Consider the following 13271-nt stretch of genomic DNA (forward strand, 5'->3'; position numbering starts at 1 on the left):
TAATAAAAAGGGGAGCTCTGACCAGTGAAGTCTGAAGCGCATCACATAGAAAGTCCGTTCCTGATCATGAGACTCTGGCTTCGCTGAAAAAGGGGCTTCTCTCAGCTGATGTTAAAAGCCTGGGTGATGTAAGGACCAGTGATGTATATATAGTTTATTATTGCTTTTCCTGGTCTAGAAACTCCTAGCTTTGCTTGGATGTAGTGACCAGTGATCTAATGATTGTTTCTTTTTAACTACTACTACTATTTAGCATTTCTATAGCGCTACAAAGTGAACGCAGCGCTGCACAAACATAGAAGAAAGACAGTCCCTGCTCAAAGAGCTTACAATCTAATAGACAAAAAATAAAGTAAGCAAATCAAATCAATTGTGTACAGGAAGGAGGAGAGGAGGGTAGGTAGAGGCGAGTGGTTACAAGTGGTTACGAGTCAAAAGCAATGTTAAAGAGGTGGGCTTTCAGTCTAGATTTAAAGGTGGCCAAGGATGGGGCAAGACGTAGGGGCTCAGGAAGTTTATTCCAGGCGCAGGGTGCAGCGAGACAGAAGTCTGGAGTTGGCAGTAGTGGAGAAGGGAACAGATAAGAAGGATTTATCCATGGAGCGGAGCGCACGGGAAGGGGTGTAGGGAAGGACGAGTGTGGAGAGATACTGGGGAGCAGCAGAGTGAGTACATTTATAGGTTAGTAGAAGAAGTTTGAACAGGATGCGAAAACGGATAGGGAGCCAGTGAAGCGACTTGAGGAGAGGGGTAGTATGAGTAAAGCAACCCTGGCGGAAGATGAGACGGGCAGCAGAGTTTTGAACCGACTGGAGAGCGGAGAGGTGACTAAGTGGGAGGCCAGCAAGAAGCAGATTTCAGTAGTCTAAACGAGAGGTGACAAGGGTGTGGACGAGGGTTTTGGTAGAGTGCTCGGAAAGAATGGGGCGGATTTTACGGATGTTGTAAAGAAAGAAACGACAGGTCTTGGCGATCTGCTGGATATGAGCAGAGAAGGAGAGAGAAGAGTCAAAGATGACCCCAAGGTTTCGAGCTGAGGACACAGGGAGAATGAGAGAGCCATCAACAGAAATAGAAAACAGGGGAAGTGGGAAGGTGGGTTTGGGGGAAAAAATGAGAGCTCGGTTTTGGTCATGTTTAATTTCAGGTGGCGTTGAGACATCCAGACAGCAATGTCAGACAAGCACGCTGAAACTTTGGTTTGGATGCAAGGTGAGATATCAGGGGTAGAAAGGTAGATTTGGGAGTCATCAGCATAGAGATGGTAGGAAAAGCCATGGGATGAGATTAATGAACCAAGGGAAGAAGTGTAGCTAGAAAAGAGGAGGGGACAAGAACAGAACCCTGAGGTACGCCGACTATAGATAGGTATTGTTTCTTTTCAGTTATACAGCTTAATCATGTAGACAATAATGAACCTCAAATAAAAGTCTCATTTACCTAATACGCATCCAAAAGAATCCACAGTAATTATTGAGTAGTCTGTGTCAGTGAGGCAGGCTGTAAAATCAGGTCAAAACAGAAGCGTAGTCAGGCTCTGGAATCTGCTCTCATAAATGCCCATAAAATTTCACTGGTATAGAAAGTTGTGAATCCAAGCCAAGTGTGGTGTTGAAAGTATCCCACACGTCTGCTGTCAGGGAAGCCCCCGGTAAGGATCCAACATAGTGCTGCAACTGTAAATAAGCAAAACGTTCTTGAGTAGTAGTGGACCCCTCACAAAGTTCTTCCAGAGGCTTCAGTCGTCCAGAGTCAGGCAATACATGATATAATTATCAAGTGCCACCTGCCACCCAGTGCCGGAAAACAGAAGAGGAACCTCCAACAGGAAAAGATGCATTTAAACCATGATACCTACAAAGCCACCACCAAGCCTTATGGAGGGGGGCAAAAAGAAAAACAAAATGTGAGGGTGATCAGGATTTACCCACTGATGCCTGGAGCCAATAGCTAAAATGAAGGCGCTGCAAAAAGGAAAGCTCTATTTCAGTACAAGAGAACAAGCGAGTCCCCCAGTACCAATCCATAAGGTGACACATACAGCAGGCAATGGATAACAATTTAATGTTAAGAAGGCCCAACCCCCTGCGGGCTCATGGCCGTATAAGGAAGGAAAGAGGGCAATATGCCCTCTTGTCCTGCCAAAGAAGACAAAATATTCAATAAAATATTTTTCATCTTTGTACTGCAAAATAAAGGGGCAAAATTTGAAAGATGTATGTCCACTTTGGTACCAAAATCTATTGTAAAGCTCCATTTTGCCAATTAAAGAGACTGGGAGCGCTCTCCAACTCTGCAAGACCCACTGGGTAGTGATGCATAGACGCCCAATGTTCAAACAGTATAGGTTTGAAAGATCAGGGGTAAGATAAATCCCTAAATATTTCAGTGTACCCGGTGCCCATGGTAGGGGAAAGGTACTCAACTCTGACTCCTTAATAGACGCCTGAATAGGAAGGGCCATGGACTTTTGATAATTTAAGCAGAACCCCAAGAAGAAACTAAATTCATCTAGAACACTTAAGTGTAGAAGAGCCAGCTGTGGATGCGTAAGGGTAAGTAAAAGATTATCTACAAATGCAAGGCCTTAACAGAAAGGTCCTGCAGCTCCATCCCCATCATCTCTGGGTCACAATGAATGATGCGCAACAACAAACAAAAAAAAAAAAGGGAGGAGAGGGAGCAGCCCTGATGCATGCCTCTCTGGACAGGGAAAGGAGAGGTATGGACACCATTCACAAGCAGGGAAGCTATAGGGGCATAGAACAGAGCCTGAACAGCCCACCCAAACCAACCCTCCGGGCTCATAAATTGCAAAACTTGAAACAAAAAAAGCCAACTAACCTGGTCAAAAGCATTTTCGACGTTCAAGCTGACCAGCAAAAGGGAATCCTTCATTGCCTTACCCTGCACTATGGACAGCAAGGCCTTGTGAACATTGAGCACAGAATGACGGCCCCACATGAAGCCCACAATATTCCCCTACTAAGTTGGGAATGTGAATGGCCAGCCTATCGGCCAATACCCTTGAAAAGATCTTTATTTTTTTTTTTTAATTTATAATTTAAACATTTTTATAAGTTAAACACTTGAACAGGAAATTCGGAAAGGAAATTCAAAATTTAAGGCATAAGAAAAAAGAATTGTCAATCCTCATTAGACCACTAACAGAGTGGCATGTTCAAAATAAGCTCAGGAGATAAGCACCTAAATAATACATTCAGCTAGAAAAGCTTAACATGACTAACCCTGCCAATTTATAGGATAATCTCAGCTATACTAGAGGTTACCTATGGGCACTTACTAATATCTATAAAGGCTCATAGCTATTCTGGTAAGAGGGAAAAAAATATATATTTTACCCCTACGTATTTAATTGCACATTTAAAGCAAGACATCATTGGCTCACAAAAAGAAAAAAAACAACAACGGACAACAGTGACTTGCAAGTTCAAACAGGAACCAAAGAACCTAGAACACATATACATGTCTGTTCTGCAGCATGTAACAGAATAAAAATGGGTCTAAGAGGGTAAAGTTGGATTCTAGACTGCAGAACTTGCGACCAAACCTGACTGTCGCATTGGGAATCTTACTCAAGGAAGTAAAGAGATGTGAATGTATGGACTGAAGACCATGTTACAACTTTGCAAATCTGAATGGAGACTGATCTCAAGTAAGCTATCAACACAGCCAAGGTTCTGACATTGTGAGCCATGATATGACCCTTCAGACAGCCCAGCCTGGGCATAAGTAAAGGAAATGCAATCTGCCAGCCAACTGGATAAAGTGCATTTACTGATGGCTGCCTCCATCCTGTTAGGGTCAAAAGAAACAAGGCTAAGTCTTGCTTGCAGTCCAAGGTGTGCAGTGCACTTTTGCCAAGATGGGCATGAAGCTTTGAAAAAAAAAAAATGTTAGCAGAACTACTGACTAAGGTGGAAATCCAACACTACCTTTAGAAGGAATTTAAAGGAGGTGGTAAAGAAAATAATTAGAGGGTTTGGGGCCCAAATGATCCAAATTATGACATTAAAAGTTAGTGTGGCTAGCTTAATTGTAAACTATCAACTATATTTAAGGCAGTACTAGCAACTCTGCATACTTGTTTGCTACAAACATGCCGTTCAAAAGAACTGTTATCTATTCAGACTGCAATTGTGTGTTATGCAAAAAGAAGCACTCAAATAAAAACTGTCCACTTGCAAAATTATTTTTAACATTTTACTATACAATCAAGTTAGCATGGAAGGAGCCATTTTAATTGCTCATGTCATCATCAATGGCATCACTAGTTTTTCTCAATGTGTATGTGGAATCTTCATAGACAGTGATACCTTTCATTGAACAAACAATAAATATACTTTACCAAATGAGCTCTTGATACTACAAAGGAATTCTCAAAGGTTCATACACTACAACATTTTTGTTGGCCTAATTAAAGGTATCACTCTCCATAGACACTACAGTTTTCTCCAGGGCCAACATAGCTACTAGAACTTTGCCCTGTTATAGTAGAGGCCCATTGAACTAGCATTGCCTCATTTTTTGCAGTAAATGCTAGGACTGTGCTCTAGAATTAATAGAAAATGTTTATCAAAATGTAATCTCTATAAAGGTTAATTATTGTATGCTAACTCTCAGCTTTTAGTAAAGATCATAGTTTTGACTTTCTCTGGAAAAAGTTTATTATGGCATTCATGCATTCTTCTGAGAGCCACCTCTCTACGAGGCGCTTGCATTCCTGACGGTTGACCTCATGCAGCTTTTCTTTGTCCAAAACTCGTATCAGCTGTTTTGAGAATGCCAGACACTAGAAACAAAAACAGAATACAGCTATAAGTATATTTGGAACACAATGTTGCAAAGGAAAAAAAGGGGAAATATATATCCAGTCAGTAGCCAGAAACTTCGGTAACTTCTTTAAAAGCAAGCACTGATTACTGAGATACTGCTAGGAATTATGATTTCCTTATAGAACAGCAAAGTTTTCTCCTCATGTCAATCTAAAAGCCACCCTTCCCTGCACTTACCTCCTGCCTCTCATTAAAATTATTTATTGGAATTTATTAACTGCCTTTAAGAGATTCACTCAAAACTGTGTACAGTAGTTTAACATAAAACTTACAATTTTAACTGCATAACAATTGTAAAATGACCAGATATAAGCATAAATACAACCAATGAGATAAACTTAGAAATGCCAAACTGAAACCTAGTAATAAGACTAACATGAAACAGTATCAGAAATATACACATTTAACCGCATTGTAGAACAATCATATAACAGAAATATATCAATACAATACTAATGATACCATAACAGCATGAAAGAACATTCAAATAGATATTATACAAATGTCAGCATAATACTGTAGGCAGAATACAGATAACACGCTTTTAGGATGTTATTGGGGTACCTGACACTTAAAGAGGCACAATCGAAAGGGATGCCCAAGTTTTGCTGAGGACGTCCTTGCAAAACATCCCGGTGGAGGAGCGGGGAAACCCTTATTATCGAAACAAGATGGACATCCATCTTTCATTTCGATAATACAGTCAGGGACGGCCAAATCTTGAAATTTAGGTCGTCCCTAGACTTGGTTGTTTCTGATTTTCGGCGATAATGGATACCAAGGATGCCCATCTCAGAAACGACCAAATACAAGCCCTTTCGTTGTGGAAGGAGCCAGCATTCGTAGTTCACTGGTCCCTCTCACATGCCAGGACACCAACCGGGCACCTTAGGGGGCACTGCAGTGGACTTCAGAAATTGCTCTCAGGTATATAGCTTCCTTACAATGTGTGCTGAGCCCCCCCAAAACCCACTACCCACAACTGTACACTACTACCATAGCCCTTACGGGTGAAGGGGGGCACCTAGATGTAGGTACAGTGGGTTTGTGGTGGGTTTTGGAGGACTCACATTTACCACCACAAGTGTATCCAGCATATTCTGTTTGGTGCTACGTGATCAGTGAGTTGACAACACATATACAAGTAGGACTCTTCGTTTTGCATTCATTACTTGGTGTATTTATTGACCCCTGACGCAGACGCTTTTTAGCGTCAAAACATGGCCTGTGTCGGGTCGTTATCTCTGATATAATAAAGACTGTTGGACTCACGTCTCCAGTGGTGAATCGTCTATTAGTCTCTACTTTTGCCTTCTGTGGTAAGTATAAAGTGACTGGGGACTGCCTTTTTTAGCTATTTTGTGCTTCGGGGAGCGGGAGCTCAGGAGCTAGGCTGCCATCAGTTGCGATGACGTCACTTCCTCTTTAGAGCACTTTTTAAAGTGGCATGTCTGATCTCCAGAATATATTTTGAATTTGATCTCTTTTCCTGTTATATGAGGTTATTCATAATTTAGAGATCTGTTTCACTTAATTTTACCATCTTTTGTTGGTATTAAGTATAAGAAAATATTGGAATCATCTTTCTATTTTTATGCTCCTCAATTCTGGCTCTCCCTACCTATGGGCCTTAGAAATGTTCTTGTTATCTTCACTTTTGTAAAAACATTAAGACCTATTTTTTAAGTGTTATTTTACTTTGTTTTTTTTTATTAATTTGTTATAAACCGCTTTGTACTACTTTTTAAGTGGGAGTTAGCGGGATACAAGAATCCCATTACTTACACACTAATGTTTTCCCCAATGCAGAGCGTAACCATGCTGGACGATACGTAGCACTCGTCAGAGAATACAAGAGGCCACCTCTGTTGAAAAAGGATCAGTCTGCCTATCAGTAGGTTGCTTGGCATGAAGAACTGAACGGTGGCAATGCTCTCCAGGAAGGAGTCAAAAACTGGGCTGTTTCGATTGAGAAAGAGTCTGTGACTTCTGTCCCCCGCTGCTGCTGCAGCGGACATGAGCGCTGGGGTATAGTCCTTTGAGGTCAAGGAGAAGTAGGAGTATAACAATGCTTAGATGTATAGTAATTAGAGCACCGAAATCCTCCTGCAAATCTTCTTGAAGGTGGCAGAAGACTGTGGTCTAGAGAGAGTTTTAATAAAATCTGTATGCTTTGCCACTTCCTCAACCTTGTCACCATGACAAGGGACATCTGCTAGGTGCTCCTGGACAGGAGATTCAAGGTAGAACACTCTGGGCCAGGAAAGACATTGCATTGCTACCCCATGGTGGAAATGTGAGAAGAGACATCAAAAGCATCAAAGGACTGTCTTGCTAGATATTTATGACAATCTGAAAGCTTCCTGTGAAGTTTGAGAAGTCATCAGCCGATTCAGGAGAAATGGAAGTCTGCAACGGAGAAAGTACCTTATATTAGAAACTTCAAGTACATTGTGGAATAAAGTTGATAATCTAATATGCGGTTGGTTAGCATAGAGGCTTGAAATGTTCTCCTGCCAAAAAAAAGTCTAATGTTCTAGCTTCTTGAATTTCGCACTCCAAGCACACTTCAAAGCAGACTCCATAACTAAGGAATGATGGGGTAACTGTATTTTCTCAAACCCAGTGCACTTCTGTATCCTGTATCTATTTTCTTTGGAGTAACTTGAACTGTTAATGTAGACTCCCAGTTTTTGAGTAGAGTATTCCTCATGACTATATGAACTGGAACAGTGATTCCCTCTCTAGGAGGAGAGTCATAATCTAGAACCTCAAAGAGCTCTGAACAAAGTTCCTCCTCCGTCTCCAATTTAAAAGGTATGGCTTGGGCCATTTCACGGGCAAAGCCAGGAAAGGATACACTTTCTGGAAGAAACTTACATTTCTCAGGCAGCAAAGGTCAGATGGAATGCCATAGGACTCCTCAGCTAAGAGGTCCTGTGGGTCCTGCTCAGTCTTCCAGGGGAGGTCTGAGTCTGACTCCGACTCCTCAAAGTACTCCTCTTGGGTAGTATGTGGAAGAGTGCATCGACTAGAATGTCGGCTCTGCGTAGAAGAGAGTTCAGGCAGATGAGTCTCCAAGGCTGAAGAAAGCTCCTCTGCTGATGTCAATGCATGCGTTGGTCGGTCTTGTGGTTGACCAACCCCAATGGTTGATGCAGAGCCGATGTGCAGGACCTCTCCTGTGATTGTCTCAATGTATCCACGGCTGGCACAAGCACCCTGTAAGCCTGAATAGACTGGGTATGCAGTAGCCCTGAGACCTCCTCCTTGAGCATAGCCTGAAATTCCTCCTTTAAAACAGGTGTCAGTACTGGCTGGGAAACGGTATGGATGCAGCCTGAGGTATAGCCTATGCAGGAGTAGGAGATATCAAAAACCTCAAAGGCTCTCGATGAGTAATAAGTTGTGGAGAATAAAAGTGGTTACTTCAACATGGATGCTTCCCGTTCATCAAAAGTGTTGATGCAGAGGAGGTGTTGGCACTGTGCTTAGCGGGAGAACAATGGCGCTGCTTCTTAGGTTTTTTTACACTGCAGGTCCCTCGATGCACATGGCACCGACGAGGATGTAGAGTCCTTATGCAGCCGCAGTATTGAGTCTGATGCTGATGCAGATTCCGTGTTTAATACTGAATCTCCTGCCATGCTTGATGCAGAACCAGAGGTCACACTGTATGTCCCGGTGCTCCGGACTGAAGCACTGAACACACCAGTTATGGGGGTCTATGCCTGAAATGGTCCTATTGCACCAACTACACTTCTTAAAGCCACTCAGCACTCTCGCTGCCATGGAGGGAAAAACGGCCGACACAAGGTCAAAAGGCTCTATGGCTTTGGGAGCTCATGTAATTCTGTACCTGAAAAAGGATCGATGCTTCCTGGCCAAAAAGAAGGGCTTAGAGGTTTCAAAGGCAGAAAAAATAAAACTGAAAAAAAATATAAAAAATCACATAACTGTTTAAAAATAACAAAGAAAATATGAGAAAAATATTCCAAAAAAGGGAAGACACTAAAATAGAAAAGTTTGACGCGGAGAAGAAATCAGAAACCCAACCTCTTTGCACTGCAGAAAACAGATTGCTGGTCCTGTGCTTGAGTGTTGGGCAGGAAGGCACCCGCACATGCATGATGGGTGCACTGCCTCAAAGTTTTAAAGTGACAGTGCACTATGGCATTGTACGCACCTGGCTTCGTGAATGATGTTACCCACATGTAAGAATATCATGCCTGCTTTTCCTCAAAGAACATAAAATTTTAATGGATAAAGGAAGAGGGGTATGTGCAGTAGCTGAGTAGAAAGGACACAAGCAAATAATCAGACTATGGTAGAGGTGTAGATTGAAAGTTAGTAAATGCACAAGGATTATTTAATGCTGAAGACAAGAGTAAATCCAATGTATGACCTGTGTTATCAGTAGCAAAAAGAACATGAGTCAGTCCCAAAATTGTCAGTGAAGAAATAAAGCACTTGTCTTGGGGACGAATGGGATCATCAGTGTTGAAATGGAAGTCACTCAGGACAATTAAATTCAGAAATGAAATCACTGCCACAGATAACGTTTTTGAAGGAGGGAATCAAAGTGCACTTGTTACATTTGTGGGAATACAGAGGAGGTGGTGAACTGGTAGATATAGCTTTAGCAGGAGCAGACTGAGGGTGGTCTGGGCCCTCCACCCGGCCGTTGCCCGACACCCCAGTTAACTGCTAAAATGGGGGTCACATTGTAGAAAAGTTTAGAATGCACTATTGTAGAGGATATTTGCTCTGGAACTGAACCTATTTCTTTCCCAGTGCTGCTTGAGTACCCTATTTGTGAAATGTACCTATGTACTCTGCCAGACTGAACTCCAGCAGCAGTCACTCACAAGCACATTGCTAAAGTCAAGTTATAGAACAGGTCACTCTAGCAGTGTAATTTTGAACAATAAATGTTTAATACTGACATTTTTGGGGAGCCTTGCATAAGATTTCAGCCTTGTCCAAACTTCTTTCTGGAAACTGTTGTCAGGGAAAACCTCAGTCACAAGTCCTCGTTCACACGCTTCTGCTGCAGACAACATTTTGTTGAAAAGAAGTATCTCATTAGCCTAAAATACATGTGTATAAGAGGAAGAAGAGGAGACAAAACCAAGTTTTGTTATTTATATAAAGTTTAAATACAATGTATATACTCAGAGGTCCATATTCATAGGTTTGTCTGTCTACCTTTTTGAATTTATTAGACAAATGCCAGAATTTTAAATTCTCCCCACTCACCATAGAAAATTTGTGTGGGTAAACTGTGGCCTTGCAAACATAATTTATCCTGATAAAGGGGTGATGCTGGGGCGTTCCTGAGGAGCTGTTAAACCTAAAGCTACTGATTGCTAAGACCCAGGTAGCTTTAGAACAGCTACTTTTATTTACTTATTAGGATTTATTTACCACCTTTTTGAAGAAATTCGCACAAAGCAATGTACAGCAGGAATAAGTCAAATATAGGGACTAGACGATTACAGCAGTAAAAATATTCAAACAACAGTAAATAACATGGCAAGGTATGCTACATACAATGCCAACACAATATGCAGTAAAACATTTTGATAGCATAATGGTGTAAATGAATGCCATAAACAGGTAAGATGGAGCAAAAAAAAAAAAAAAAGACGAACACACATTCAAAGAGTGGAAACAGTTACAAAGAAAATACAAAAACAAAATCAGACAAACCAAAAGAACGCACTACAGAACTATAATAGGACCAAATTACAAGGATACACATAAACTCTTTTCACTTGTAAATAATCTCCTAAATACCACACAGGTCACTTCGAATAGTATAGAAACTCCATCGGCAACTAACCTAGCGAACTATTTCAAGGAAAAAATCATAAAGCTCCGACGCATGATACCAAGCAATACCACTGAGTACACAATCATCCTTGAACGCTTAAGACCCGAAACCTGGGGAATATCCAGCCGATCAATCATGGACCAACTTTGACTTGATTTCAGTAGACGAACTCACACACTGGCTCGGAAAATATGCCAAATCTCAATGCAAACTTGACATCTGCCCTATTAGCCTAGTAAAAGCCGCCCCCAAACAATTCAAAAAAGACCTTACGAACCAAGTAAATTACAGACTGCTAAATGGTCTCTTCCCCACTGACAAAAGAAATATCCTTCTCACTCCACTGCCAAAAGATGCCAAGAAAAGCACAATGGACCAGTTGCTTCTATCCCGCTCATAACAAAACTGATGGAGGGCATAGTGACGAAACAACTCACGGAATACCTAACAAACACTCAATTCTACATGAGTCTCAATCAGGATTTAGATCAAATCATAGTACTGAAACTGTACTAGTGTCTGCAATGAACTCATTCAAAAAAACAATTGCAACCGGCAAGAACATACTCGTACTACAATTCGACATGTCTAGTGCTTTCGACATGGTAGACCATGGAATATTACTACAGCTGTTAGAATACTTTGGAATCGGAGGCCCAGTTCTCAAATGGTTTAAGGGATTCCTAACCACCAGATCCTACCAAGTAACAACGAATGACAGATCACCACCCTGGACACCGGAATGTGGAGTTCCTCAGGGATCCCCCCTTTCGCCAACTATTTTCAACCTTATGATGATACCACTAGTATCACTAGTAATTAGTAATAAGTCATCTGGACTACTATAAAACTTTGTACGCAGGCTGCAAAGAACAGACCATTAAAAAACTCCAAACAGCCCAGAACACCGTAGCCAGACTCATCTTTGGAGAAACTAAATACGAAAGGGTGAAACCTCTAAGAGAGAAACTACATTGGCTACCACTCAATGAACGAGTTGAGTTCAAGATCTGCACAACCGTCCACAAAATCATCCACGCAGACGCCCCACTCTATATGTTAAACCTAGTGGACCTACCACCTAGAAACGCCAGAAGATCGGCCTGCAAAATCCTCAATCTGAACTTCCCCAGCTGAAAAGGAATTAAATACAAACAGTCATACGCTACTACTTTTGCGTATAAAAGCACACAGATCTGGAACGCATTACCCATGGCCCTGAAAAATATGGACAATCTAACCAGCTTTCGCAAATCTTTGAAGACACATCTCTTCAACAAAGCCTACTAAAGGCATCCTTAATAAATCAGTCCTCAAACTACTCAGGTGCAACAAAAACGCCTCACCTAGCACCTTGCATCTAAATCACCTACCTCCAGCCTATTATCGACTGTATTTAAGATCATGTAATGACTGCATCATAACAACACTCTGTGAGCCACATTGAGCCTGCAAAAAGGTGGGATAATGTGGGGTACAAATGCAATAAATAAATAAATAAATAAAAACAGGAGTTAGAAAATATGGGCACTAATTTAAAGAAAGTTGCACATGAAGTCAGACCAACCAGAGTTCTTAAGTGGATAAGTTAAAAAGGACAAAGTTAGGATTGTTTTTTATGCAGTGCTATTTGTCCGGTTAAGTTATCTGGTTAAGTGTTGCATTTTGACAATTACTTGGAAAAGTGCAGCCTCCATCCCCTGGACTGCCCCTAAGATAGCCTAGTAGTGGTTAGAGCATCAGGTCTTGACATCCAGAGGTGGCCAGTTCAAATCCCCTGCTGCTCCTTGTGATCTCGGGAAATCACTTAATCCTCCATTGCTTCCGGAACAAAATTAGATTATAAGCCCTCCAGGGACAGAGAAATATCCAGTGTACCTGAATGTAACTCACCTTGAGCTACTACTGAAAAAGATGTGAGCAAAATCCAACTAAATAAATAAAAATAGCCAGTTTCAAGTAAACCAGAGGGGATATTCAGCGGCACTCTCTGGGTGCTGCTGAATATTCATGGATAGGCAGCTGAGTGCCATTTAACTGGGTAAGAGCCTTTCCTACCCAGTTAAGTGGTTTTGAATATCAAGCCCTAAAGGTTGACAAAAAATTAGCTATAATGAGATGCTCTACTGCAGATATTAACAATAAAATATAGAGCTATTTATCTTAGAAAGGGCAGGCTATTATAACTTGCACAATGTTTCAGGCTAGTACAAAGGACAAGAACACCTAACTAGGGCCTATCAGGGACCTGTTCCTGGCATGTGGATGATCTGGTTTTGTCAGTAGATAAGGGTTAGAGCATTGTCAGGGACAGAAGAGAATTATGCTGGGGTGATTGCCAATCCAAATAATTTGTAGCAGGTAATTTTAAACTGAAAAAATTACGAGCTTCACAGGGGATGATTAGTAACAGCCAATGTTTTAGTCTGTTAATGGATCAGCCATGCCCCAGAATCTTGTAAGACATATTTCCCTCTTGGACTCCAGCACAAGGAAGAATGCTCGGGGGCGGTTCCGTAGGAGACGCTGGTACAAGGGAGGAATCATTGGCGTCTCCCGGACTAGATATCATACTGAGC

At 41.5% G+C, this 13271-nt stretch overlaps 1 protein-coding gene across 3 annotated transcripts in view; it reads right to left on the bottom strand.

Moving 5' to 3' along the window:
• Positions 1–4197: 4197 nt before the first annotated feature.
• The window catches only part of ECI2 (enoyl-CoA delta isomerase 2), a 192431-nt gene continuing 183357 nt past the window's right edge, over positions 4198–13271 (bottom strand). For all 3 annotated transcript variants that reach the window (XM_030208681.1, XM_030208688.1, XM_030208698.1), the window contains 2 exons: positions 9803–9946; positions 4198–4813 (listed from right to left, as the gene is read on the bottom strand). In XM_030208681.1, the coding sequence (XP_030064541.1) occupies positions 4658–4813; positions 9803–9946 (300 nt within the window). In that variant the 3' untranslated portion in view covers positions 4198–4657. The remainder of the gene's footprint in view (positions 4814–9802; positions 9947–13271) is intronic.

This window comes from Microcaecilia unicolor, chromosome 1, assembly GCF_901765095.1.
Source record: "Microcaecilia unicolor chromosome 1, aMicUni1.1, whole genome shotgun sequence".
Lineage (NCBI taxonomy): Eukaryota > Metazoa > Chordata > Amphibia > Gymnophiona > Siphonopidae > Microcaecilia > Microcaecilia unicolor.